We start from the raw sequence: 27,976 nt of genomic DNA, 5'->3' as shown, positions 1-27,976 counted from the left end.
TCACAGTGACAGGTGTCCCCCTCCCCTGATAGTTCACAATGACAGGTGCCCCTCCCCTTGATACTAGTATTTTCCAGTGACTGGTGCGTGTACAGGTGTGTGTGTAAGTGTGCCCATCCCCCCTCCCCTGGTAGTTCACCATGACAGGTATGTGTACAGGAGCTACCTCCCCTGATAGTTTCCAGTGACTGGTGCGTGTACTGGTGTGTGTGTACAGGTGTGCCCAACCCCCTCCCCCTGATAGTTTCCAGTGACAGGTGTGTGTGAAATGTGCCCACCCCCTCCCCCAATAGTTTCCAGTGACCGGTACGTGTACAGGTGTTCGCGCATGAGCAGTGCCCTGTAACATTTCCAAGATGGCGTCCACCCACAATGGCCGAGGCTACCTGCGGTCGGGCCGGTCCCCTCCGTTCCTGGTCGTCTCCCTGCTCGTGGTCATCAGCATCCTCGCCTACAACTACTGGAACTCGGCCAGCGCCAACAGCGAGCTCAGGAACTCCGTTAGCGACCTGGAGGACAGACTGCGGCTGTACAACCTGAAGAAGACCAGCCTGGAGAACCGGAACGACGCGCTGATCCAGAGGGTTCGGGAGACGGACAGACAACTGGAGGACAGCAAGGCGAAGTTTACTAATAAAGACTCTGAGCTGGGGACCATCAAGCAGCAACTTGTGGATACGCAGGAACAGTTGGAGAGTCTGAGACAAGAAAAGGTGAGCTTGGTGATGTTAGACATGTTAGCGGAGAGAGAGGAGTGGGGAGGGGGGCGGCCTGGAGCTGACGTCAAACTTGCCCAACCGGCCTGAGAAAATTACTCCTATCTGCCACTGGTTACTTTATTAAATCAGCATAGTTCATATTGTTAATTTGTGGGTAACCTGGTGAAACGTAAGGCGGAAAGGTGTGTTTTATTTTCAATGCGTACCGACTGACACGTCACCTGGCCGGACATGGATCGTGTGATAAACAGAAATATCGCCTGGGGCAATTAAACCCGCAGACGTTACGTTTGGCAGACTTGGCGAGGATGACATAATTTTCACTTCGATTTTTTGTCTAAAATGTGTTAGTTGTTTTCTCTTTGTATGGTTTCAAATCAATTAGCTGTTGTTTTTTGTTCGTTTTTTTAAACCAAGTCTGCTTCTTGTTAACGAAAACTGGTCAGGTCACTGAACAGGGCACCTTTTCTAGGAAGTGAATTTTCATTATAAATGTCAGTTACATTACTAACAAACCTTTTATTTTGTTGTATGTAAAGGTACATGTAACATACAGATATGTAAAATGTTTTGAAATGAAGAAGAAAGCAAGATATTAAATTCCTAAATATGTATCAGACAAGTCATAAATTATGTTTTTGTGTAAATTTTCAGCATACTGAATTGTAAACCATCTCACAGTTCATCGTGTCCCACAACAACTTACAATTTGAAACTTCTTTCGTTCAACAATCCTTAAAAACCTTGCCGTTAGTCAAATAATTCAATTTAATTCAATAATCATAGCCCAGTAGAAATGTTTTCTGGTCCCACTATTCATCGATCAGTCAAGACTTAAAAGAATTACACTTGTTCTTCCTAGAAAAACTGAAATGGAACAGGAAGCATTATGGCTACTGAAAGGAGAATAGGACAGATTTATTGTAATTAATGGTGCCACGATTCACAGTGGTTCCTGTTGTAATGTTTACCCAGTAATGGGTGGTCGTGTTACAGACACACAGAACTCAACTCAAATCCAGTGGCGTAGAGCGGTCAGTTTTCCTTGACTAAAAAGTAACAGGCTAACTCCTTTGAAAGACAAACAGGCCTACATGACAAGAGTAATTCTGCCCTGGTTTGGTGGTAAAAACTAAAATCTGTACATACAGACACAACCAGTTTTCAAATCAGGGTGGAAATTCACTGGCAACTACTAGTAAATTAGCCTCAGATTTGAAGCACAAAAGTTCATTCATTGTTCTATAGTGTAACCCATACAATGTATTTGGTTAGTTATAACTTATGCTAAGTTATAGGAATCATTCCATGAGAAGTGAGAACCCTTTAGATACTCTCTAGAAGTAGAACTGTCATTGATACAAGTTTTAGAAAACATCTAGATCTGAAGACAAATGTGTTGACACAGGAAAGAAACATGTTTGTCTACTCCTTCAAGTGGTTTGATTATGTAGCTGTGTCTGTCTGTGGTGAGTGAGTGAGAACTGGAATGATTGTAAGCATACGATGATGAGTGCTGCATGCATAAACTCATGCTCAGGTTCATGTGTGGATTCAAGTCCTGACCTGAACCCATGGCACATGTTAAATTCCATGTTGACATAAAGTTGACATACAATTTTAAAAACATTCATGACGTACATACAAAATTATATACAGTCAGTAGTTAACAAAAAAATCAGTATTAAACACAAAAATAGCAATGTTTTCATCTTTTTACAGTGCAAATTTCACGATCTAAATTTTAAAATTTAAACTTTGTATAAAAAAAAAATCATGAAAACAGAAGGCTGGTGTGAAAACTTGCACCTGACCCTGTTCACTCCCTGAAACTGTGTGCACCAAAGTACAAAATTTCCTTTGAGATTCTGTTGATTTTGCAATCTAGCATTTTTTTTAAAAATTCTGTTAACCAAGAAATCAAATTGGTGTGGCCTTAGGTCCAGAGTTTAGGTACACAGCACTAACAAGAATGGTTCCCAGACTGGAGACTTGTAAGTTGTAGATACCTGTAACCAAGACTTATCAGGTGCAGATGTGTCATCAGTAACACATGTTGAACCTGGGCTGTGGTGTCAGGCGAAGTCATGGCCAATAACATATAGCATTCATCTGTACTGGCCACATAAGCTGCACTTTGGCCTTACATATCAGCGTCACAGACACACACTGGTCATGCAAGTACATGTGCAACTTGTCAATTCGTTTTAGCCTGGGTGCCATCCTATTTCGATCGGGGGCCCCTACACTCGCCATGTAACACTAAGTAGCAAGTGTAGGAGCCCCCGGTAGAAAAAGGGATGGCACCCAGGCCAGATCCATTTACTTTCGCGTTGTTTTATTTCGATTTCGAGGTAGGTCAGAAAAGGAGGTTTTAGCCATGTTTTGAATTTATGACTTAATTATTAATATTTGATAATGCATATTTATGTTGTCATGAATTTGTAGCTGAGAGGTCACCATGAAAACCGCAAAAGTAAAACAACGACAAAAGTTTTAAGACTTAGAGTATTACAGTGAAGGACCTGTTCCCGTAAGCCCTGTATTGTTAACTCCAAATTTTCTTTAAAACTACCAAAAAAAGTTGTCAGATTTTTGCCACTGGTTATCTTTGACGATTTTGTGTTTAACTATATTATATTTATAGTTGATGTTGTTCTGTTCAAAAATTCGTATTTTCCGACCATTGATAGTAGAATGGAACTGTCATCAAGTACAATAGGAGCATCCTCACTAGATAGCTTTAAAGAACGGTTGCAGTCAGATGTGCAAAGACTAGGTGTGACAGGCCGTTCAGGGTAACATAACCAGCTGCTGCTGGCCGCGTGCCTGCTAGGCTGGTGTGTTACGCCGAATGGTTGTTATACTGGCTATAAAGATACAGATGTTGACAACTTTCCTATGATACGCTATGGTTTGTCCTTGTCTGTATGAAAGTCTGACTTTGTTGTTTCAGGGAACCGTCGAGGCGGAGGCTTCTGGAGCCAGAAAAGAGCTGGACAGTTTACAAGGTGAGATCAGGGGAAAACTCAACGTCTGTTTGAAAAAAAGGCTTCTTGATGTATCTAAAAATGCAGTCCCTTGTTCTACATCCCCTTCAGATGGCTACTGAAATTCACTTCATCTTCACGGTAGCAAACCTTTCACGGTGTAGGAAAATGGACATTTTCACTGAACTTTAACTTCACGGTGGCCGCAAGTGATTTACAGAACGGATGTGTGAAGGGATCATAAATAATTACTACATGGTTTTCATATGGTGATGATAAGTTCATGGTACAGAGGTGACCCTGAAAACAGTGAAAGAAACAAGACAACCTTCTCCCTGCAGCCTAACACCTTAACAAATACAAATTTGATGCGAAATAGGCAGACTGAAGGTTATAATGAAAGCAAACACAGTAGATTCTTGGTTTAGGTTTTAGGTTTTGTTTCGGTTTAGCTAGCATGATCCATCACCTTACATTTGTAACTTTTGCCTCCATCAAACTGAGTCCCATGTCGTTTTATCCTGGACTGATGTTTCAGTGTTTAGAATCTCATGCTACTTTGGCAACATGTTTATTTACTTGTTTGTTTGTTTGTTCAGCTCGTTTCCAAGAGTTACAAGGACAACACAATGCGCTGGCAGAAGAGATGCAACAACAGCAGCAGGACAACGACAGGAAAGTTCAGGAGAAATTGGAGTACACCAGGTCAGGATGGAGACGTTTGTTTGCTTCATACTTCAAGTAACATAAAGTTAACCATCTGAATTGGAAACTTAATAAAACAAGATGCAAGTCAAACATGACCATGAAATAAAGCAAGAGTCAGACAAAAGATAACATATCCCTGTTTTCCTCTCCATCTTCCCTCTCCTGGTAGCGTAGAGGCTTTTTCAACTTTCAAGCAAACTTTTGAAACACATTTGATAAAGGATTGAAATTTACTTTTCTAGCTTCTCTGCAGTTGTAGAATTATTATAAATTTTGGCCAATAAAGTTATAAAGTTGGCTTTTCGCTTGTTGGCGAGTGTTCTGTGCCAGCAGTTGTGGTAACTGTTGCTCACCCGACGGTCTGCCATTCATTCCCAGCATGCAGTGCAAGCAGCAGCTGGAGGCAGCCAATGAGGAGTGTGACGGGAAGTTACGCGATGTCGCGGGCAGGTACGCTCAGCTGCAGGCCATGTACAACGCAGCACAGAAGCAGGCTCCGCAGTCTGCAGGGCAGCTAGGTAAGGCATCATTCACTGCTGTCCGCTGGACGTGATGAAAAGGTTTCAGGGCAGGAATCTAGATGTTTTATTGTAGCGATGTAGAAACACCCCTGCAGGGCAGCTAGGTAAGGCACGAGTCACTGCTGTCCACTGGACGTGATGAAAAGGTTTCAGGGCAGGAATCTAGATGTTTTATTGTAGCGATGTAGAAACACCCCTGCAGGGCAGCTAGGTAAGGCACAAGTCACTGCTGTCCACTGGACGTGATGAAAAGGTTTCAGGGCAGGAATCTAGATGTTTTATTGTAGCGATGTAGAAACACCCCTGCAGGGCAGCTAGGTAAGGCACGAGTCACTGCTGTACACTGGACGTGATGAAAAGGTTTCAGGGCAGGAATCTAGATGTTTTATTGTAGCGATGTAGAAACACCCCTGCAGGGCAGCTAGGTAAGGCACGAGTCACTGCTGTCCACTGGACGTGATGAAAAGGTTTCAGGGCAGGAATCTAGATGTTTTATTGTAGCGATGTAGAAACACCCCTGCAGGGCAGCTAGGTAAGGCACGAGTCACTGCTGTACACTGGACGTGATGAAAAGGTTTCAGGGCAGGAATCTAGATGTTTTATTGTAGCGATGTAGAAACACCCCTGCAGGGCAGCTAGGTAAGGCACGAGTCACTGCTGTCCACTGGACGTGATGAAAAGGTTTCAGGGCAGGAATCTAGATGTTTTATTGTAGCGATGTAGAAACACCCCTGTGTAAGAATAGGACGTTGTATGGAGGTCCCGTGTTTGAGGAGAGTCACACCTTGAGCACGTAAAAGAACCCACCACATCTTTCGAAAAAGAGCAGGGGCATGCCCCGGTGTGAGTGGACCCAAAACATTCCTGTCTAAATGGGGTGGGGAATTTCCTGAGCAGCCTTCGTAACCCCTGCTTCTCCTAATGGGTCAGTGAAGTCAATACTTGTCTCGAGCATTGATGTTTCTGACCTAGGGTGAAGAAATGCTGCTACAGTAACAATTAAGACGCCTTTCTTCGTAAATCGATGGCAAGATCAGGCTCTTACAAATTGATTTAAAAAAAAGAATGGTACGGTCCCAGCACGTGCGCATGCGTGCTGGGCAGTTGTACAACATCGGAATAAGAACTTGTCAATAAAATCGTCCGGTCCCGCACTTTGGGTTCCTTGTCGATCCTGCGTCGGCGTTAGTCACTGGAAACACGGCGCCAGAGGAGTAACAGTTATAACATCTGAATTTGAATTGGTTGGCCGCCATAATCACCCTTTGACATAACACACTAGCTTCACATGCACATGGCGGCAACAAGATCAAACCAAATAACTTGTCAGACGTAAACCATTCATATCTAACTCTGTATCATATGTTCTGTTAATTTGTTATATTTCAGAGGAAAATCTTGAATTATGTTCAAATTTGGTGTGATATGAAATGTGCTAGTTCTTGTTTGTCATGGATGTTGGAAGCAAACATCTGACATGTTTGAACTATAATATTGTCTTGCAGCTGCAGGAGGTGCAGTTCCCAACCAGGACCAACAGGAGGCGCAGCTGCACAATAGGGTTGTCCAGATGAACCAGGTCAACCAGCAGAACCTGGCAGCGAATATCAGGTGGGTCCAGCTTTCAAGGCCACATGACCTCTGACCTTGCAATTGAGGTCCAATATCCTATGGTCGACCTGTATAGTGATGGCTAATTGTAAACAGTCATATTACTGCAAATTCATTTATTTTTGCAGTGGCTTTATTTCACAGTAGGACGGGGGAGGAGGTTTTTGCTGTGTTTTTAGTTTGTGATTGAAACAATTCTGTAGTACAGAAGTAATACATTGGAGATGTATATTTGCAGTCATTGAATTGCCATTGGAGGGGTCACTGTGATAAAAAAACCACCGCAAAAGTTCTAGATTTATGGTAGTAGCAGAGGCCTTTTCAAGGATTCAAAGTCAGAGTCTGTAAAGGATGCTGTGTCAACCATCACAACACTCCTGTATCAACCGCACATCATCTCTGCAAACAAACAAACAGACAAACCTCATGGGGTACATCACTTCAAAATCATTCAATTTGGGATTTTTGCTATTTTGGACCAAAAATGTATATTTTTGGTTCCTTTGCCTTGGTATTTAAACCAAATGAACTGAAATTTGGCAAGGAGATGGCATCACTGTCTCCCGACCTGCATCACAAGTCTGGTACCACCTGCCACACACAGGGACCAGTGGGAATATCCACAGGAGAACATGTCGGCACCACTACTCCTCTCTGAGCACAGAAATGCTACCCTGGACACAACGCAGATGGAATGGCGGGGAAACACGTCAGCCGCACAGGAACAGCCGATCATCGCTGGCCTGACATGGTCCACAGATGCTAGGAACCAGAGTGAATTGTACAATGTACAAAATGTTACAGGAGAGACTGAGAAGTATGTCCCAACTGGAACTGTCTTCCTGTACCGTGTAGTCCCCTACAGTTGTGTGCTAGAGTTCATCTACATGTATACCAGTAGGCACTTGAGGAGAGATCTGTTGATAAATCCTAGGTTGTACAGCTGGAATTAGACAGAATTATCAAGAAAGAGATAGGTTAGACATTCAGGTAATATTATACGCAAGGTAATAGTTCCAGAGTTTTTGTTTAAACCTTGAAACTCTAGTTTGTCCTTTAATTCACCAAGTTGTATTATTACAGCCAGTAGGTACCCATTTCTGAGAAATGAGGCTGTTATAACGCGCTCGAGGCACCTCCTTTAACACGGGACCCCCATTTTACGTCTCTTCCGAATCACTGAAGAAAGACAGCAGATGCTGTCTTAAATGTCTGACTGTTTCCAAATTTTACTTGAGTAACTGTTACCTTGCGTATCAGGAAAGAGAGATTTTGAAAAACAGAGCTTACTCAGTAGCTGTGTTGCTTGTGTTGTTATCCAGGCATCAGGCAGTCCACGGGGTGCAGCAGCAGCTGGCGGACCAACAGGAACTGCAAGGGGGAGCCGCTGCACCAGCAGAGGGGCAGGAGGGGGTGGTGAACGTCCAGCCGCCTGGGGCTGGGGAGACGGAACAGGGTCAGGAAGGTGGGCAGGGGGTTCTGGGAACGGGGTAGGGCACAGGTCAAAGTGCATCAGTAGGGGTCATGTGAGATGACCTCACATAACCTTCTGTCTGCCAACAGAAATACTTTCCGTTGCGCAAATTTTTAGCCTGAAAATCTACCCTACCATATTCAACACGGCTGGATAACCTGTAGATATTGGCCAGTCCCCACAAATTGTGATAATCGAGATTACATTGGCTGTGTAACTACTGAAAATGTCATTTAGACTACTTGCAGACTCATCGGCCAATCAATTTTCTTGCTGTTTGATAGATACTGTAATGAACATGTCAAAAATATGTCCAGACTGTTTATAAATATAAACATGTTTCCTCCACAGGTGATGCTGCTGAAGCTGGGGAGGAGGGGCAGCAGGAGGGAGGAGATGAGCAGGTGGATGATGATGATGATGATTACGCTGTAGATGAAGAAGATGAGGATGAGGATGGAGATGTAGATCGTGCTGAGGATTACGTTTACGGTGATGGGGAGGAGGAAGGGGACCAACCACAGGTCCAGCCGTGTGCAGGCGTGTCGTGGCTTTCGCTAACCTCTCACTGCCTCACACAGGGGTTCATACACGCTAACCTCTCACTGCCTTGGGGTCATACACGCTAACACCTCACTGCCTTGGGTTCATACTCGATCTCTTCTTACTTCTTAGGCTCCCAATCTGCTGTCTGCAGGAAGGCCACACCAATTTACTTCTTGGTCCTCAAAAATTTTCAAGGGAAAAATCAGCAAGAGGTCAAGATAGATTAATGAGCTGAGAGAGAAAATTGCATTTTACCAAAATTACACTTCTCATACTCACTAACAGCCGTCTGCTTCAGAAAGACCACACCAGTAAATGGCTCTTCTGTAGACTGCTGTTTAAGACCTTAACAAGTCAGATGAGATGGCTGTGACAAAATCTCTCTTAGGCTCTGAAAAAAATGCCTTTTTACTGGAAATGTATCACTCCCTAGAAGCACTAAAAACCCCTGTAAGGGTTATACAGATTGCAAAATTTTGTGGGGACAAACGTATGAACCCTGCCATGCAACTTTTCTCTTAAATCTTTCTGCCTGTTCTTCCCTCTTCCTTTCCTGTTTTGCCTCTGTTGTGCTGGCATAACAATAACACCAAGCCAGAGAAAAATCTTCTTTGATAACACTCCCCTGAGTTGCCTTTGGTGGTACTGAACATGCCCTTTACTTCCCGGACACTTATTTTACACTGTAGTTGCATTGCCTGTGAGAACCCCCTCCAACTGCACTGTGTGGACCTTTCCTCCCTCCTACCGTATTCGTACTTGTAGCTTAGGGCTGTTCCATTTGAGATTGTAGGGAGAAACTTGTAGAAATTTTTCGAGCTGTCCTAGGCTCTGGACACACACCACTGTTTGTGAAACACATCTCCTGTTTTGCTTGTTTGAAGAGTTGCAGCTGTGTACCCTACTAAATGCTACTTCTAGAATGGAATGGCTAGTTCTTTAGAATGGAATGGTTCTTTAGAACGGAATTGCTAGTTCTTTAGAATGGAATGGCTAGTTCTTTAGAATGGAATGGCTAGTTCTTTAGAATAGAATGGCTAGTTCTTTAGAATGGAATGGCTAGTTCTCTAGATGGAATGGCTAGTTCTTTAGAATGGAATGGCTAGTTCTTTAGAATGGAATGGCTAGTTCTTTAGAATGGAATGGATAGTTCTTTAGAATGGAATGTCTAGTTCTTTAGAATGGAATGGCTAGTACTTTAGAATGGAATGGCTAGTTCTTTAGAATGGAATGGATAGTTCTTTAGAATGGAATGTCTAGTTCTTTAGAATGGAATGGCTAGTTCTTTAGAATGGAATGGCTTGTTCTTTAGAACAGAATTTCTAGTTCTTTAGAATGGAATTGCTATTTCTTTAGAATGGAATGGATAGTTAATGGAATAGCTAGTTCTTTAGGCTATGCTTTTAACAGCGTAGTTGACAGTGTTTAGGATAGATTCTTATTCTAAAAAAATTCTGTAACTCAGACTCTTTGGACTGTAAGTTAGGAGGGCTGAAAAGCTAGCCTGTTAAAACTTGTCTATTCTATAACTCACCTGTATGTACCTGTACTCACCTGTCCACACCTGCCCCACAGGATGAGGCTAAGGACACCATGTTCCAGGAGGGGGGTGATGCAGGGGAGAGGGCAGAGGAGGGGGGTCCAGCCGAGGAGCAGGGGGAGCACCTTGAGGGGGGTCATGCTGCGGAGGAGGGGGTTCTAGGAGAACATGTCGGAGATGAGCTGGTTCAGGAGGAGCATCTGGAGGGGGGGCACGCTGGGGAGGACAACGGGGAGGAGCTGCACCATGGTAAACAAACTTTCATTACAGTCTGTACATGTCAATTGAAGATATCGTGTATCACATTTGAATTTGGTCATAACATTTGTATATGTTTTCTTCCTTGTATTTTGATTTCAATGTATTTAATGTATGGACTTCAGGAAGAATAGCGTAAGATTATTAAAAAATTTTACACTAATGTAGATCCCAATGAAACAAACAAACAAACAAACCAGTTCTGTATAGTAAGAACAAGCTGCGTAAGGCTAAGGTTTCAACCACTCACACCGGGATGGATCCCAACTCTTTTTAATAAGAGAGGAGCTGCAGCAAGGTAAACAAACCAGTTTTTTATAGTAAGTAGAGTGGATTCATTCCTCAAGCTAACAAACATCTTTCACACCGCAGTCCCTCAGTAAGACATCTAAAGCCGGGAAACGGGAACTACACGGCTCCAGATGTCTTACTGAGGGGAACACTGCGGTGTGAAAGATGTGGGTTAGCTTGAGGAATGAATCCACTTTACTTTTTAAAAAAAACCAATTTTGTACAGTAAATACAAGCTGTGTGAGATTAAGGTTTCAACCACTCACACCGGGATGGACCCCAACTCTTTTTGATAAGTGTGTTGGGTTCTGTAACATGCTCGAGGGGTGTCTCTACTCAAACACAGGACCTCTGACTTTACGTCCCATCCAAAAGGACGTCCCTAATCGAGGCCTAAGGTACTCATTTTCAGTACCGAGCCCAGTGAGGAAATTGGTGTAAAGTGCCTTTCCCAAGGGCATAACATAGGGGCCTGCAAGGGATTTGAACCCAGAACCATATATAAAAACCCTAGTCACAAGACCACTTCACTACCTTTGAACTGGTGACGTGTGTTACCTTGTAATAGTTTAATCACCATCTATGCCAGGTAACGATGTAACAAGTGAAGAGTTGTACACCCAGTCAGCAGATACATGGTGTTTGTGGCATCTCTGATACAGCTGTGAAACCTAGCATTCGTTGTTACCATCTCCGTACTGGTGTGTTCCACCCTGTATTAATAGTAGCTATCTTTGCCAGGCAATGACAGCATTTTTCTTACAGGAGGTCGTGGAGACGGAGACAATGTTGAGTACAATGAGGATGATGAAGGTGCGGACGAAGACCACATCGGCAACAACGAGATCCCCGACGACGAGCAGGCTGCGGATGAGCAGAACCAGCAGATCATCAAGGAGGAGAACGAGGGGGCGCAGGAGTATTACCATGACAACCAGATCGTTCCGCAGGTCGCTGACGCCGACAGAGACCTGGACATGCAGGGGGGTGATGGTGAGCAGGGTGGCGGCACTAACCTGTCCGAGGGGGAGGGGGGGTACTCGAACCACGGGGGGGAGGGGGACAAGGAGCAGGAGGGAGAGGCAGATGGGATATTCTATGACAATGGCGGGAAAGTGGTGAAAGTAAAGGAGGGGGATGATCAGGGTTACCGGGTAGCAAAGGACGAGGAACAGAGTGATGGGGATGCTGGTGATGACTATAAGGATGATGATGATGATGATATGGATGATGATAATTTGGATGATGATGATGATAATTTGGATGATGATGATGATAATTTGGATGATGATGACGATAATTTGGATGATGATGATGATTACAAGGATGAGCAGGGTGATGCACGACTGGTGGGTGATGATGCTGACTATGACAGGCTTGACGAACATGTGCTCGGTGCTAAAGGTGATGTAGATAGGGCGGTGAATGCTGGGATAGATGAGGAGGATTACAGTGATGAGGAGGATGGTGGTGGTGGTAACCGTGGTGATGGTGCATTGACAGGTGATGGTGATGAGGGTGATGAAGGTGAGGAGGATGGTGATGACATAGATGGGGGTGAGGACGAAGATGACGATGACAATGACAATGATGAAGAGGAGGAAGAAGATGATGAGGAGCCAGAGGACCAGGAGAAGGGAGATGTACAGATGCATGGTACGCCATTGTTTTACGTGATATCTCATCCGACTTTTCTTTCTTGAATCTGAAATCGTGATTTGCTTGTTAGCCCAGACAATACTTCGGAAAAACAGAAGGAATTTTTGGGTATCTAACTTTGTCTTCCCTGTTAGCAGATGCAGGCATGCCTGGGGTGGAGGAAGGAGTTCAGGTGGCTGCGCCCATGTGATCTGCCGTCGTGGAATCCTATCGTCATGGAAACCTGTCGTCGTGGAAACCGACCCACGGCAATAGTATTCACGGTTACAACACGGTTCAGATTGTGGAGTCGTAGAAAGCAGAGTCTTATTTTTCCTGTCAGCGTGAACTTAATAGATGACCATTATTTTATATCAATGGAGGTGAAATACTTGTATGTCAGAACTAATTAGATCAACCTTACTTGTACATTAGGCCTCACCTGACTTCCAATGCACATGCAATCTTACCCGGCGCTTTAAGGGTGAACGTAGCTGCAGATTGGGCCAAGTCATTTGGGCATGCTTGGGTCCTTTATTTCAAGCTAAATTCTTCAGCAGTTTGTGTATTAAAGCAGCATTTTAATTCAGTATCTAAAGGCCTATCTCATATTGGATTTCCATTTTTTCCAAGTTTGTTGCACACAGTGCTGCTACAGCCGTCATTCTCATCAGTTTTGGTGAATTTTGTTTTTGTTGTGGAGTAGACAGGTGCCGAGGTGTGGGTGTTTCGTTTTGGCCATTCTCGTTCCAAGCTGCCTTAAATTTGACTGGTTTCTGGTTTGGTGCACTGGCACACTCGCGGAGTGATAAGGAATAAACAACCTCAAACAGTTACAGTTCGTACTTTGTAACTGTTGGGTCATCACAAAGTTGTGTTTTAAGTGTGCCACTCTGAATTCTGCAAATCATGCCTGTGAAATTGTGGTGGGTACTTTCTGTGCAGTCTTTGGAGATGATGTTGTTCATGACTATCCTGAACGATAAAGTCCTTTTTTGTATGTGGTGAAGTTTTGTAACCTTTAACAGTCTATGGGATCCTACAGTAGAGAGCTATATATAGGGAAAGTTTTGCTGTTCCTCTGCCATTCCACATGCAGGAGCTGAGAAATTTATGTATGATGGAGAAACACTCAATGGAATGAATAAGGACAGTGGCAACAGTACTACCAAACCAGTACTACTTGAAATTTTCCCACTATTGCTTGATATGGCCAACTTTAGCTTGCCTTTTCTGCATTTACAGTATGGTGGAAGTCGTCAGGCTTTGTTTTTTGTTTTTACTACAGAGCTTGAAGGGCTAGTGTTTGTCGGTACATTTTGTTGTGAATTCTTTTTCATGCTTCTGCAGTATTTTCTGTATGGTACCCCAGTTTATCTTCAGTGATAGCTTGTTTCTATTCATAAAAGAAAATGACAAGAAAAAAAAGAAAAGAAAAATACTAGACAGTATGCAGGCCAGACCAGCATAGTTTGTTGTTTCCTGACCTCGTGGCTGTTTATATCACATGTACACAGAATTATCAGTGTGTTTTTGCATCCCTGAACTTGTACAAAGCTTTTCACTGACTCTTAAAGCCTTGATTTGTCAGGACGGGAAACAACAAACGGGTTGGTTTGGCCCGATGTAAGGTTGTACATGTGGGGCTGTAAGCCCGAGGTTAGACCTGTATATAGTGTAATGTTAATAAATACTGGTGGTGGGCTTAAGGTTGGTGCTGTGAACCTTTATATGTCATGCAGTTGCAATATGATTATGATAAGCACTGGTATGAGCACACTGTAACCGACATGTACATGTATTATCACTTACTACAGATGTCAAAGGCTAAGGACATAATTTCTGCTATTGGTAGTCATTTTCGTGTATATGAGTTCTAATCTACCATATATGTGACGATTTAACATTTGCGCTGAATATTAGCTGTTAAACTATCTATTATTGGACGTCCCAAATTGTGGAAAGCGAAATTGTGCGGTTTAAAGATGGACCGCTTGTGTGAATGTTATGTTTACCAGAGATGCAAGAAACAAGACTCCTTTCTGACACAGTGCAAATGTCATTTCAGTGCAAATGTCTTTGATTTATTCTCCTTATGCCGTGATTTCATTATGTCACAAGTTTTAATTTACATTCAGCAGTCAACACTACTGTCCAGTAAATTAATGCACACTAAAACACATTTCCTAAGAGAGTCAAAGTCAAAGTTACCAACAAAATCTCTGATATACAAAATGTATAGCTGTAGAATATACATGGGTACAATGAATTATGGGTGTTATTTTGTCCCCTGAGCAGAGCATTAAGGTTACTCCTGTGAAAAAGTAGTCTTCATTTAAGCCATTCTAGCTTTGCTTCCATCAAGTGAAATGTAGAAATTATAAGTAAACCTGAAAAAGAGGTAGTAATGTTTTGTGGACTTTTGTTGTTTCGCTGCATATACATAATTATGCACACTGCCGGCTTTATATATAGATGTGTATAGCGGGGTTTAAGGTATATATTTTCTATGCAAAGTTGTACATACTATTGTTAGCAGCATGGCCCATTGGGGACAAGGTTTCACTTGGGCTGCTTGTGGAATAAATATTGCATCATTTCTACACTGTCTGATGTCTCATGTTTGTCACATTAGGCCACACCAATTTAATTTCTTGGTTAACAGATTTTTATTTTCCAAAAAAAAAAAATTTTTTTTAAATCATGAAAACAGATTTTTTTTTTGGGGAAAATAAAAAGCTGTTAGCCAAGAAATTAAATTGGTGTGGCCTTATCTCTGCTTGTGCAGCTGTGCGGCCCAAGGGCTGAGGAAATGGATATGGGCTCCGCCCTCTGCAAACCCATTACTCTCATCTGGAGTATAGGTCCTGAGTCTCCTCTCTGCTATTTGGGGAGAGGAGACTCTGGAGCTATGATTATAGGTTTGGATATCAGGCTAGCCCTATGTACCAAACTGGTATGGTGTGGAAAGGACTTTAACTTAAATGTTGGAAGGGTACCACAAAGTTGTTGTTGGCATATTATAGGACAGCTAGTTTCTATGCTGTTTCTGTGGCAGGCTTTTTGGCAGGTATACAGGGATGGGTACATGTAACTAGCCCTCGGGTTAACCATTAAAGTCCAAATGTGTGAGTTCAGAGCGGATATATAGTCCCATCACACAAGTCCCTGAAGATGACATCGAGTGTCTCTTCTGACCCCATCTTCCCTGTGATCTTCCACCACACAATACTGTTACTTCCCAATACAAATATAGAATACAATGTATTTGAATAAAACTTCATCCGTGACAATCACATGTATTTGATATTATATCAGGATCTAAACGCTATATCCATACACAAAGTAAAGCACTTACCAACAAGCTTCTGCTATACAACAAGTTATGGCAGGTCACATGATATAGAATTTAGGTCATTAACTTGAGAGGGAATAGAGAACGGTTCAAAAGCCTGTTGATATTACTAATAGCTTTATTTTGTGTATGGATATACATTTTGTAGTGTATGAAAATCTTCTGATATTCCAGTCTGAAGACAACTGTTTTCAAACAGCACACAATCAATTCCTTACTGCAGTTATCTGGCAACAGTGGTTGAAGTAGACCAAAGAAATCTTGGATTGAGTGCGTCAGGAAAGACAGAGTCGCTTGGAAATGTTGTGTGAAGACTAGCCGACCGCTGCCCACCCCTGTGTCAGAAGGACCCCCAACAGTATACTCAAATACTGGATACTACTAGAAGTCCCTGAAGATGATGTCCAGTATCGCCTCAGCTCCCCTCCTCCCTTTGATCTTCCATCACATGCATGATACTGTCACTTCCCAATATAATATAACCAAATTTTCAATGGCACACTGCGATCACTTCCCGATGCAGAAGTCCCTGAGGATGATGTCCAGTATCCTGCCTGTGATCTTCTATCACACGATACTGTCACTTCTCAATTCTACATTTTCAATGGCACACCACTATCACTTCCCGATGCAGAAGTCCCTGAAGATGACGTCCAGTATATCCTCAGCTCCCATCCTCCCGGTGATCTTCCCCAGGTGTCTCAGTCCCGTCCTCAGCTCCTCTGCCGCCAGGACCAGGTCCCGGTCACTTGTGTTCGCGTTTGAACGGTCACTCGTGTCCGCATACGAACGGCCGCTTGTGTCTGTGTACGAACGCAGTGCCTGGACACAGGCGGTCAGGTGGGCGCGGTGGCGAGCCTGTGTGAAACTGGGGTTACCTGCCAGCGGGTTCCCACACCTGTATGATAAGAAAAGGCTTTTTGATAAGTTGCTTCATACGTATACCCAAACAACTCAGAGATTGCAGACTACACCGCCTACCAACATTGAATGCAAAGCAATACTGCATTGTGTACTTTGGGAATTGCAGAATCACACATACGGACAGACACACAGGCAGAACACGTTTTGGGGTGAAGTTCGAAGTAAACATTGTGGGGAGAGAAGAGAAAATTGAGACATATGCTGGCAGACGGTCAGATTGGGAGAAAACTCATTGGCAAGTACCTATTACTAAGTACCAAACTTAGGATGAAGGCTGCTTTCTATGTTGAAAAGTAAAAGATTGGACTTCAACAATCCAGTTTCAGGGGAATTTCACAAAGAGATGATGTGAATGTAACATGTCATAGACATCAACTTTCATTAGTTGAAGGAGCAACCCAGCTGTCTTTAAGATGAAATAAATGAAGTTGACCCACATGAGTTTGACCTTGAGCTGCAGGAGATGTAAGAACCCATCCATGCCCTCCCCTGTCAGACACGACATCACACACACGTCTCCGCTTTTCCCTCCGTCTCCCTCTGTAGCCAGCTCCGAACTGGCCAGGAGGCTCGTCAGGCCTAGGGAAACAATGGTGTGTTTCCGGTTATGGTCCTGAAAACCTTAGTGTCACTATGTAGTGTTTTCATTTTTTTGCAATTTCGGCCAAAGTGATCCAACAAATATTATAAGCAATGTAAAACTAAAAGCATCAGGCAGTCTGGTGTTTTCAACATCATATTGTAACTATTTTAATCTTTTTCATACAGACATACATTGCAAAAGTATGACAAACTGAACAAAGAATTACAATTTTATCCAGTTGCTTGAGTCACTATTTTGGGCATAAAGAATTACAATGCTTACTACCACATTCTTAAATCTTACTGTTCAAAGCCTTCATTAGCTATCAGAGTGGGAAATCTGTTTTAAATTTCATCACTCAGATGTCATGCAGATCCAAATTCTTATGTTCCTTGCCAGCAGCCAACAACAAAAAAAGGCAAGGGTAGTTTTTACCAGGGTCTCAATCAGGTAGCCAGAGAGACAAAAAAATGTTTCTTACTTCCTCCTGCGTCCACCAAGTCAGACTTGTTCACCACGATGAGGTAGGAGTCTGCGGGGTTCGCGGCCCGGTCATTCGTGTCAAAGGTCGTGCCCTGCAGGCCGAGGTCGGGGATGTGGTCCTGGACGTACTGCTGTAAGGTCAGGTAGTGACCTGGTTGCCGGGATACGGCGGCCATGACATCTGCAGCGTCCAAAACCAGGACTGAGATGTCCGCCTGCTGCGCTCTGGGAAGGAGACAATAACGATTTTAACAAATAACACAAAAAAGGAATGTCTGATTGAATAACGTTGATCAAGGCTAGACATAGAGGTAATAAGAGACACAGTACAAAAGTTACTGACTGACAAAAGATAAGGAATGCTATCTGAAATTTCTGACCACTTACAAATCTTTTTTAGTTGCTTCTCATAACTTAACTTTTGCATTGTGTACCTGACTGAATAAATGTTAGTAAAAGACTTAGGTTGGGGTGATAAAAGATAGTGGAAGGAGAGGGTTGGGCTCCGCCTGCCCTAGACACTGCCCCCATATGGCCTCTAAAGGCTATGGGACTACCTTTCACCCATACCCTACCTCTGCTTGGCTCTCCTCACCCCCTCCCGCTCTACGATGTCCTCCGTCTCCCGCAGTCCTGCCGTGTCGCTTAGCAACACCGGGTACCCGCCCAGGTTCACGGCGGACTCTACCACGTCCCGCGTGGTGCCGGCGATGGGGGTCACGATGGCGGCAGGTCTCTGGCCTGGAGGGAGAGGTCACAAACATCCCCATCACAAAATGGCACAATCCTGTTTCAAAATTATACAACCCCAGCACAAAATGGTAAAATCCTGTTTCAAAACGATATACCGCCATCAAAAACTGGTATGATCCTGCCTGAAAACAGCACATATGCATGTACCCTATTGCAAAATGGCACATCCTCAAATTATGTGGTGAATCCAATGTTCAACTTTGACAGTGACTCTAATATATTAATACAAGAACTTCTGCATGTCTATATATTCACGTTCAGAAAACAGATCGGTCTCCTTTGGTGTAAGTTTTTGACAAACCAATTCAGCAGACAGCCTTTCACTAAGGAGCTTTTATATAAAACCTCCTTGCTTTCACTGACTCAGCATATCCATATAACCTCTTTGGAATATCTACAGTCAAGTATAGAATACATATTGACATTTACCCACTATCTATTTCTTATGCTCACGCTGCTGCATTGAGCTCACTTGAAAGATTTCTATACAGTATATCTAAGATATCTGCAACAGATATGGGTTTAGCACATCTACGATGGCCTAGTTCAACTTGGTAGAGAGTTCGCCTTGCACAGGGTAAGGTCTTGAGTTTGATCCCCGGCCGGATCATACCATAGACTCTAAAAATGGTACATACTGCTTTCTCTGCTTAGCACTCAGCACTTGGGAAAGAGTATGGCAGTTAAACACACATCACTACCAGTGGACCAGCCCCCTACTGTAGTGACTTCCACAAATGTGTGGCCCAAGGGCTACAGAAATGGAGATGGGTACCACCCCTTTATGCGTCTAACTAGTATCTAGACACCTGGGTCACTTTAACTTTTTACATCTCCAACTTACAGACAGCGTTGAGCAGACTGCTCTTCCCCACATTGGGCTGTCCCAGAATGGCTACCTGCACCCCGCTCCTCAGCCTCTCGCCACGGCGACCGTCGCTAAGGTGACGCTCCAGCTCTTCCGTCAGTCGGCACACCTCCCTCTCCACTGTAACAGGGGGAACATGATGTCATCTAATGAGAGTTTTACATGTTATTTCTGTACACAATATAAAGCACTCCCAACAAGATTTTGGCCAGTCCTTTGTATATGGAAAAAATGAGTAAAACTCTTGTTATGTTGATCACTGTAACAGATGAACCTTCATACGAATATATGATGTCATCTTGTCCAAGTCTTGGTTTCTGTGTGATATTTTTAAAAACAAAAGCTGGAAAACCTGGCCACTCTCACCATAATGGAAGTACACTCAGACACATTCTTCTTTCATGTTTCTTCCTTTTTGTCTAAGGGCCTAATGTGGACATCATATCATTGTGAGCAAAGATGAAGAATCTTTACATAAAGGTGCTACAAATCCAGAATCGAGTCAGGCTACAATATCCTAATCTCCAAGCAAATCTATCCGTGGCAAGGCAGTATCAAAAGGGCCGACGAGAATTCAAAGCCTCCGGTGGCTTTTGATACTGGTTGGCCCTTTTGATACTGCCTTGCCACAGATAGATCTGCTTGGAGATTAGCAATTTCTGGCAAAGTTGAGGAAAGTTTTTGTAAGAGTCTAGGATGATTTTTTCTTACCATCATCCAGCACACCGGCCTCAATGTTCTCATCCTCACTGAAGTCGATGTAAGCTTCCACGTTGGCAACACACTGCAACGGTAAAATCACACGTCATCAGCAACCGTCCTAAATTGACCCATCCTAAATTGTCTTAATTTCATCAACATATCAATTCAGAGTTTTGGTATAAAACCTGATTCTTCAGACCTATCCTTAGTCACTGACAAAACACAGCAGATGCTGTCTGAAAGGTCCGACTGTTTCAAGATAATATCCAGGTGCTTGAGTAACTGTCTGTTAGCATAAGTCGTCATGAGTAACTAGCATGTGCTACCACCTTATATTCCCAACACATGCAACTGTGAACTGCTACACTTTAAATACCAGTACATGGACCAATCAGTACAACCTGCTGAAAGACCCACTAAAAGTACAGCCAACTAACATTGCCCTACCTTCAACAATCTCCTGGACCAATTGGAGTACTGCTAATGGACCAATCAGACTACAGCCTGCTGTGGTCAGCCTATCATCAATAATCTCCTGGACCAATCAGAGAACAGCCTGCTGAGGTAGCCCTACCTTCAATAATCTCCTGGACCAATCAGAGTACAGCCTGCTGAGGTGGCCCTACCTTCAGTAATCTTCTGGACCAATCAGAGTACAGTCTACTGATGGACCAATCAGAGTACAGCCTGGTGAGGTGGCCCTACCTTCAGTAATCTCCTGGACCAATCAGAGTACAGCCTACCTTCAGTAATCTCCTGGACCAATCAGAGTACAGCCTGCTGAGGTCGCCCTCCATCTGGCGCAGCGCCTGTTTCCGCTGTGCCTCCGTCTCGGCGTGGATCAGGTCTGCCAGACCCTCGACCTCCGTCAGGTCAAGCTTCCCGTTCTGGAACGCCCTGGAGGACACAGGTCAAATTAAAGTATGGACATTTGCCAGAAAATACAAAAATATCCTCCCCAACACACACCTTTCCAAAAATGATTTTCTGAATATGTCTGGTTCTCTTCTCCCTATAGCCATTGTAATACATTGTCCTACAGAACAAGCAGAAAGAAAGTACAGTAGAAGGGCCCCCGTGCACAAACAGACAAACAAGCCTCTTCACTCTAGGGCCTCGGTAGGCCGAAGCCCCTCCATGTTCTCCGTGCCATCAGGAGGGATGGGACCACAGAAGGAACACAAAGACAAACAAACAAACAAACAAACCTCTTGGTGAACTCCCCAGCTTCTGCAGGCCGTAGCCCCTCCATGCCCCCCAGCACCATCAGGAGGGAGGTGACGACAGACGGGCCCCCGTGGACATGGAACTCACAGCTGTCCTCTCCTGTAAAACTGTGCGGACCTGCATGGACGAAAAGGAAACAACACAAACTGTACATTTCATTCCATTATATTTTGTCACTAGTATATGATGTTAATGTATATATTTGGTAATATTATGTTTTGTTTGATATGTTATCTAAGTTACTTTGGTTTCATACCAATTTTACTTCACATTATGTTTTGTTACTTGTTATTTTATGTAAACAACTTTGTTTGGGGATTTCCCCCCCAGGGCTCATTGAAAAACGCCAGCTGGCGATATGACTCCCCTGGTAAAATAAAAATAAACAAAACAAACAAACAAAACAAACAAACAAACACCTTTTACTTTCTTTTCCTTCATGTTTAGCCGTGGCACTTCTGGGACGAATTTGCTTGTATACATAGTAGGACAGCAAATATGTCTTCCTAGAGTCGCCAAAGCTACTAAATGTTATGTTGTACTTGCAAAGTTCTGTGCAGTTTTAGTCCTTTTTCAAGTTCTAGCTGTTATCTCATTTAATGGCGAGTTTGGCAACTTTAAGTCATCGCCAGATAATGTCCTTTCTTTTGTTTGTTTTTCTGACGACAGAAATCACCATAATGTTATATAATGGAATGAAGGCTCACGTTCATCAAAGGAATGAAAATTTAAAAAAAATGTCTTCATACTTTCATATCAGATGTAACCCTCCAAACGCGCTGACCTACCTGGGAACCAGATGACCAGGCCCTTGTCCAGCGGCTCTCCGGCGGGATCGTACAGTCTCCTCAGCGCCGCTCGTCTCTCCGCGGGCAGCACCGGGCGCCTGGTGAGCCGGCGTACGGCGGAGGACGCGTGTGGCCCCGAGACCCGCACCACCGCCACCCCGCACTTCCCGTGCCCCGAGGACAGCGCGAAGATCGTGCTGTCGAACCCACACCCGTGGATAGAGCTTGAGAAACGTGCAAAAACACCTCTAGGATGGTTCTGTTTCGCAAATTCTGAGGTAAACAGGCTGATATTGTGCGAGGAACAAGTCGGGTGTGCTGTCCTCGCCATGTGCGCTAGTCTTCTGCTATACAGACCTAGCAGACGACATTTTCTTACAAGCGCCATATTGCAAATTTCTCTCCGTGTGCAAGCCGCAAACTTCCCTCCAACAAACAGTGAGCTGTCTGGAAGCACATTTGATCTAAAAAGATGTCTAAATATTCTCATTTCAAGAGCAGAAATGAAAAACTTTGCAGGATACACTCACATGTGTACAAAGTAGTTCCGCCATCTTGGTTAGGGGAAAGGCTTCCGTGTCGCCGCTTGTCATTGGTGCTGTGGAAGACTTGGCCAATCACATTTCGTGTTACATTTCAGCTCCATTGAAGTAAAGCGTTTGGACTATTCTATTACTAGATAGAATAGGGGGTAACAGTGGTTAGAAATGACGCAATATGTTGAAAGGTAAAAAAGTGAGGAATTTGCGGAAAAGTCCGACGAGCTGAATTTGCTCGTACGTTTCAATCTACCTGCTATTTCCATGTAATGCGCTAGATACCATTACTCTACTCATGGATCACTAACAACGATCGCCTATGCAGATAACAATATGATACCCCATCTTTGCCCTTGTCATATTTTAGCACATAAATCGCATGAAAAAACGTAATTGCGAATGAAACGAAAAAGATAATCAAAATTTGGAATATCTTCTTTACTAACAAAATTTTCTCTGTAAGAAAAAAGGAGCAAAAACTACAAGGGGGCACCCGGATTTGAACCGGGGACCTCTCGATCTGCAGTCGAATGCTCTACCACTGAGCTATACCCCCTTTCGCGGTAAGGACGCTGCATCGTGTGTATCTGAACCCACTTGCTACAACCAGCTATGACATTTTCACATGTATTCTGCCTCTTTATAAACCACATTTATGACATACGAGTTGGTCTCTTTTAAGTATATGATATGATTTTGGTTTCTATCTGCTATGAACACGTCGTAAAAAGTCACATTAATCGCTGTCAGTTCCTGTGGAATGTCTGGAGTGACGTGTCCGGATGGAGTTTGGACCTGAGTCAACACTGATCAACACTCACGACAGGATCTGACACAGCCTTAGATTCAGTCTTTTTACAGTAAATTAAACTTTAAAGCGTGTTCTTATGTCTGTGATAGATGGAATCTTGGGCTTGTGAACTGTCTTTGAATTGACGTGTGCATTTAGGCCGCTAGGTACACAGCACTTCAGTTTTAATAGACAACAACCCAAGAAGGATTAAATTTGACCACGGAAACTCCAAAGATATCAAACGTACAGATACTAAAAGCGGAAATAAAACTTTCTTCTGCAGAATCCATACAATATGGAAACCACACTTTTTACTGCCGAACTACAGGCAGAAAAGAGCGAAGGATTGAATCTGACGACGCCAGCTCGCCGGAACCTAACCCGGAAGTGCCCGCGTCATGAACGCCGTTCGCGGTTTGTTTCTCAATTGGGTCAAAGTTCGCACATCCGGGTGCTCCCGCGCGTGTTGACCAATCAGCTGCCGCGGCTCCAAACTTTGCGGTCCCGTAGTGAGAGTACGGTCCTGAACACGGCCGGACTTACCTGGGCTGAGACGTCTTAAACTACTCCTTACATATCTGGAGGACACGCACACGTCTTCAGGTAAGGGTGGACATGTTCCTTGTCTCAGGGCATCCCTCAGAAGTGGGTCAGGTTATTCTCACGGCGGGTGTTAGGCGCGGTAAGTCGGCGGGGGAGACGGCGCCTGGTCCCGTAGTGACGGCTGCGCGAGTCTGACACATATCGGGAACCTTTCCCATCGACCCTCGGCCCGACACAGATTTATCCCCGCCAGCGGTGTAGGTTTCCCCGGACTTGTCGGGACATGTGGTGCCGAAGGTTAACGTGAAGTGCGCGGCCGTTCCGCTGTTTGGAGAGTAAGGCGAGTCTTCCCGCACAGGTGGTTTTCTTTGAAGTTGTTGTTGGGCAGGTGAACGCTATTGTCCCGTGCCGTGTACCGTTACATCGCGCTACGGCGTGTAGGCCAAGGGTTGGACCGATTCAGCTGTTTTTATAACGGTTTAAAACAGTAAATACAGACGTAATCTTCTTCGCCAAAGTCACAGGATATATATAGACGGAAGTCCTTTAGAAATTATAAGACCCGTTTCCGCTAACTCGATTTATAGTAACGTTATGTTGGTATCAATATCTTTGTCTTGAAACTTTCATAAAACGCTGAAGGAAGATTGATTTTGTCGCAGTTGCAAGCTCGATATTTCAATGATAAAGTCCAATATTGATTCACCCCAGTTGGGGGTATGTTGATTTTAATTGAAGCCCATCAAAAACTACTTTTGGGTAGATCATTAATCATATAGATCGATTTTTGGCATAGATTCTTGACTGGGATCTAATTTTAGATTATCTACCATAAATGACAGCAAGGAAAATGCTTTATGCGATTTATTTCTTCAATTGGAACGATTTGTGCTAGTGCACTTAACTGTGATGTTATGTTGTGAGTCATTGTAGGTGGGTGTGTCTTTGTTGCCCAACAATCAGAGAGAAGGAAACACCCCAGTCTGACACAAGTGGTCTACACTTCACCTCACAGCTGTTACAGGAAGCCAACACTTATCAAATAACATGAGCTATTGTCAGGAACATTCTGGGAATCTCTCTGGACATTCAATAAATACACTGTCTATTCAACAAATACATGTCTATTCAACAAATAGACTGTCTATTGAGGATTTACTCATAGTCCATTCAGTCTGTATTTACTATCAACAAGCCCAGCTTTTGAGCGAATCATTATTTTCTGATCAGATTTTCCTGATAAAAGACAGCTATCATGCTATGGAGCAAACATGCTGTATTGAAGACTGTGTCTATTGAGGTGAGAAATGTCTATCAAATTTTCATGATTTTGTATTGTTTTGGTCAATTAGTTACCTGTATTTCCCTCATGTTTTGCAACAGAAAAGTTGTTGTCATTTTAGTGGGTAGATCAGTTTACTCAATTGAAAAAAATAAAAGTAAAATCAAATGTTATACAGATTTCCTGTATTCAAACTAGAAAAAACACTCGCTACGATGTAAAAGTAAATGGTTTCAGAAACTTCAGAAACCAAAAATTACCCGTTTTGTGATCAGAATCAAATGACAATGAGGAAAATAGTTCAAGAAAAAATTCAAAGCATTCCTGAAATAAAATAAAAAAATTCCAGAAAAGATAAATCATAAAAACTGAAATTCAAGACAAAGAGCATAAAAATAAAAGAAGCTTCAGAAGAAATTGTAATCAGTGAATTATGTTGCTATGGTCTTAAACTTGACTTTAACTTTGGGGCTGTAGGTTGCAGGATTCTATATTTATCCATTTGTGGGGTGGTTTGGACGTTCCATCCCTTAGTAACAGTGTGTTTGTCTGCACACCAAGGCCGACTGTAGTACCCAACAGTCCAGAGTTGTTTAACATTGTTCTATGGACCTCGGGGCGGGCCGTTCCACATACCACAGGGCAGGTGGTGACGGTATTTGCTTAGCTGTTACATTCCGAGGTGAAGTCTTTAAAATCCTGTTTAAAGATTTTGTAGCGTACTTGAATTTGTGTTCTCCTGCTGCTATACTCACATAGGATAGTGTACTAAAAGTATACATGTCTTAACTGCACAGTGTACTACTACAGGTTCAGTGCACAGGGAAAACCGTTGACCATGGCTTAACCTCCTGTCCCCAGGCTTGATAAAGGCCTGTTGAGTATTTGCTTAGCTGTTACATTCCGACGTGAAGTCTTTTGGTCTAGGAAGCATACCCATTTGCTTGACTGTAACAGGAGGACGTAGGATATGTTATATACTATGTACAGTATATAGTACAGGTTCAATGTACTGGGAAAATTCCCCTGATCTTTAAAACAAGTCCAGCTAACAGCTGACCATGGCTTAACGTCCCTCCCTGAGGACACTTGAACCCCGTTGAACAATGTGCAGGGATTGAACTTATGGCCTTACATTGCAAATGCAGGGTGGATAATTTACTAAACAACACACAATGCATTATGGCATCCATTGTGGTAAATGATAGGAAAATTCATTTATTTTTACTTCTTTTTCTCGTGATAGGAATTCCCTGTAGCTCAATTGTTAGCAGCCTCATAGTTGAGCTCCTGGTTCCAGTTAGTTGGTAACTGGGAGACCCTGGTTCGAATCCTAGGAAGGGCACCCTGGTTGGCGCAATGGCGCTATATTTGTCTTTGGAAAGGAACATAAACTGGGAACCTGTGATCGAGGAGGTGCCTTGAGCACGTTAAAAGGCACTACAACAGCCTCATTACTCAGATGGGTACCTGCTGGCTGTAGTTCAGTTGAAATGAATTGAAGATGTTTATGTTTTCAGTATGTTTCTTCATAGCCCATGTTTCACCAAGCACTGGTGGAATAAAGATGTTTTGCGTCCTTGGTTCGACGTCTTAAGTCAACCCATCCTTCCTTGTTATCGCTGCTGTTAAGGTGGATCTGAAGATCTATTCATCTATTTCATCTGGAACATCCGGACAACCCCTTCAATATCGACTCGCATTTTAAATCAATAAGTACCAAGCCTGGGAGGGAAAACACATTTTTATCTAGATATCACAGAGTCCTCTATCCAATATCTATGACAGCTACTGTACTTGGTAACGTTATCTTATACTTATAGATAGATAAATGCTGCCACTCTGTAAAATGAAGTTTTTTAACTCGACAACTTCCAAGGCAATGAAATATTGGTTTGTTCGTTTTTTCGTTTTTTGGAATCATTCTTTATTGTTTTTTACCGAGGAAAAAAAATACAAAGGACATTCGCATAAAGCACGCAAAACAAAATAGTAGAAATATTGTTTGTATAATGTGTTCTTGACCTATCTAAAGGGGGTGAAGTCTGCCATCTCTAATGGTCTTGTTTCTGCATGACCTTGCTAGCTTGTGTAGATTTGACCTTGAGATGGTCAAACGACCTCCGGAATGTGACTTTGAAAAGTAAATTTAGATGACTGCCTTGCAGTTACATATGCAACTTTTGTCTGCAGCCATGTAAGCCAAAGGGTAACTAACGCATCAAAATTACTCCGGAATTTCGTGACTCCTTATTTGATTCCAACAGCATTGTTTGAGTGACAAATCAAATCAGGTTGAAAATGTTATTGATTTTGAAGCAGTCATTAGACATTCAGTAAGGTGGAAAACAATCCTGCCATTGAATTACTGCTGTAGGATATCCTACGTAATGCGATGAGTTGATTGTATGTATTGTGTTTGTGCCCGCCATTTCCCTGGGGAATGAGTTGGTAACATTTACCATGGCCTGTACGGGCTTGTAAACTACCCAATGACATTTACCGCAGGGTTTTGTTTGCGCTGATCGGATTTGCGCAAAGCCCTCGAGTAACCTGCACACTCGACCTTTGTATCGGAGACGCTGACGTAAGAAATTGGCGCTTGGTGGAAAATTGTTGCTGCATAATTTTATCAATGATGTAGCATTGATGCGTAGGTAGGTAATGTCAATACTCTCGCTTTTGTGTGGGTCGTACTTCTTCCTTTATTATCTTTGACTTAATGAGCCTTTAAAATGAGACTTAATGAGCCTTCCTGCAAAATTATTGCTGCATAGTTTTATCAATGATGTTGCATTGATGCTTTGGTACAATGTAGGTAATGTCAATATCTAAACTTC

At 43.1% G+C, this 27,976-nt stretch overlaps 3 protein-coding genes and 1 non-coding gene across 8 annotated transcripts in view; 2 read left to right on the top strand and 2 right to left on the bottom strand.

The window, feature by feature from the left end:
* Window positions 1-330: 330 nt before the first annotated feature.
* On the top strand, window positions 331-14,899 carry LOC136427139 (protein GOLM2-like). Of its 5 annotated transcripts, none has more exons than XM_066415884.1 (12): window positions 331-713; window positions 3,676-3,730; window positions 4,309-4,414; window positions 4,796-4,935; window positions 6,444-6,549; window positions 7,154-7,366; window positions 7,872-8,014; window positions 8,375-8,547; window positions 10,145-10,358; window positions 11,424-11,651; window positions 12,162-12,314; window positions 12,452-14,899. In XM_066415884.1, exons 1-12 carry the CDS (start codon window positions 357-359, stop codon window positions 12,505-12,507), a joined length of 1,944 nt encoding a protein of 647 aa, XP_066271981.1. In that variant the 5' UTR covers window positions 331-356; the 3' UTR covers window positions 12,508-14,899. The 5 variants fall into 5 exon arrangements, with proteins under 5 accessions (XP_066271981.1, XP_066271983.1, XP_066271980.1 ...); XM_066415886.1 differs by having other exon boundaries at window positions 7,130-7,366; window positions 8,375-8,427; XM_066415883.1 differs by having other exon boundaries at window positions 7,130-7,366; window positions 12,455-14,899.
* Window positions 14,900-16,247: 1,348 nt separating this feature from the next.
* On the bottom strand, window positions 16,248-22,539 carry LOC136426448 (tRNA modification GTPase GTPBP3, mitochondrial-like). The gene is made up of 9 exons (XM_066415113.1): window positions 21,980-22,539; window positions 21,173-21,308; window positions 20,708-20,861; window positions 19,974-20,046; window positions 19,239-19,382; window positions 18,217-18,382; window positions 17,640-17,866; window positions 17,013-17,154; window positions 16,248-16,549 (listed from the first exon to the last, which is right to left on the bottom strand). Exons 1-9 carry the CDS (start codon window positions 22,467-22,469, stop codon window positions 16,270-16,272), a joined length of 1,812 nt encoding a protein of 603 aa, XP_066271210.1. The 5' UTR covers window positions 22,470-22,539; the 3' UTR covers window positions 16,248-16,269.
* A 463-nt stretch (window positions 22,540-23,002) lies between these two features.
* Window positions 23,003-23,074, bottom strand: Trnac-gca (transfer RNA cysteine (anticodon GCA)). The gene has a single exon. It is a non-coding gene; the product is annotated as a tRNA-Cys (tRNA).
* Window positions 23,075-23,760: 686 nt separating this feature from the next.
* The window catches only part of LOC136426447 (PDZ domain-containing protein 2-like), a 72,298-nt gene continuing 68,082 nt past the window's right edge, over window positions 23,761-27,976 (top strand). Inside the window, exon 1 of the mRNA XM_066415112.1 lies at window positions 23,761-23,914. The gene's annotated coding sequence lies outside the window, so the exon portion shown is untranslated. The remainder of the gene's footprint in view (window positions 23,915-27,976) is intronic.

The sequence above is a fragment of the Branchiostoma lanceolatum genome, chromosome 2, assembly GCF_035083965.1.
Source record: "Branchiostoma lanceolatum isolate klBraLanc5 chromosome 2, klBraLanc5.hap2, whole genome shotgun sequence".
NCBI classification, from domain to species: Eukaryota; Metazoa; Chordata; class Leptocardii; order Amphioxiformes; family Branchiostomatidae; genus Branchiostoma; species Branchiostoma lanceolatum.
Note: the sequence above shows the minus strand (reverse complement) of the source record. Positions and strands in the feature narration are given on the sequence as shown.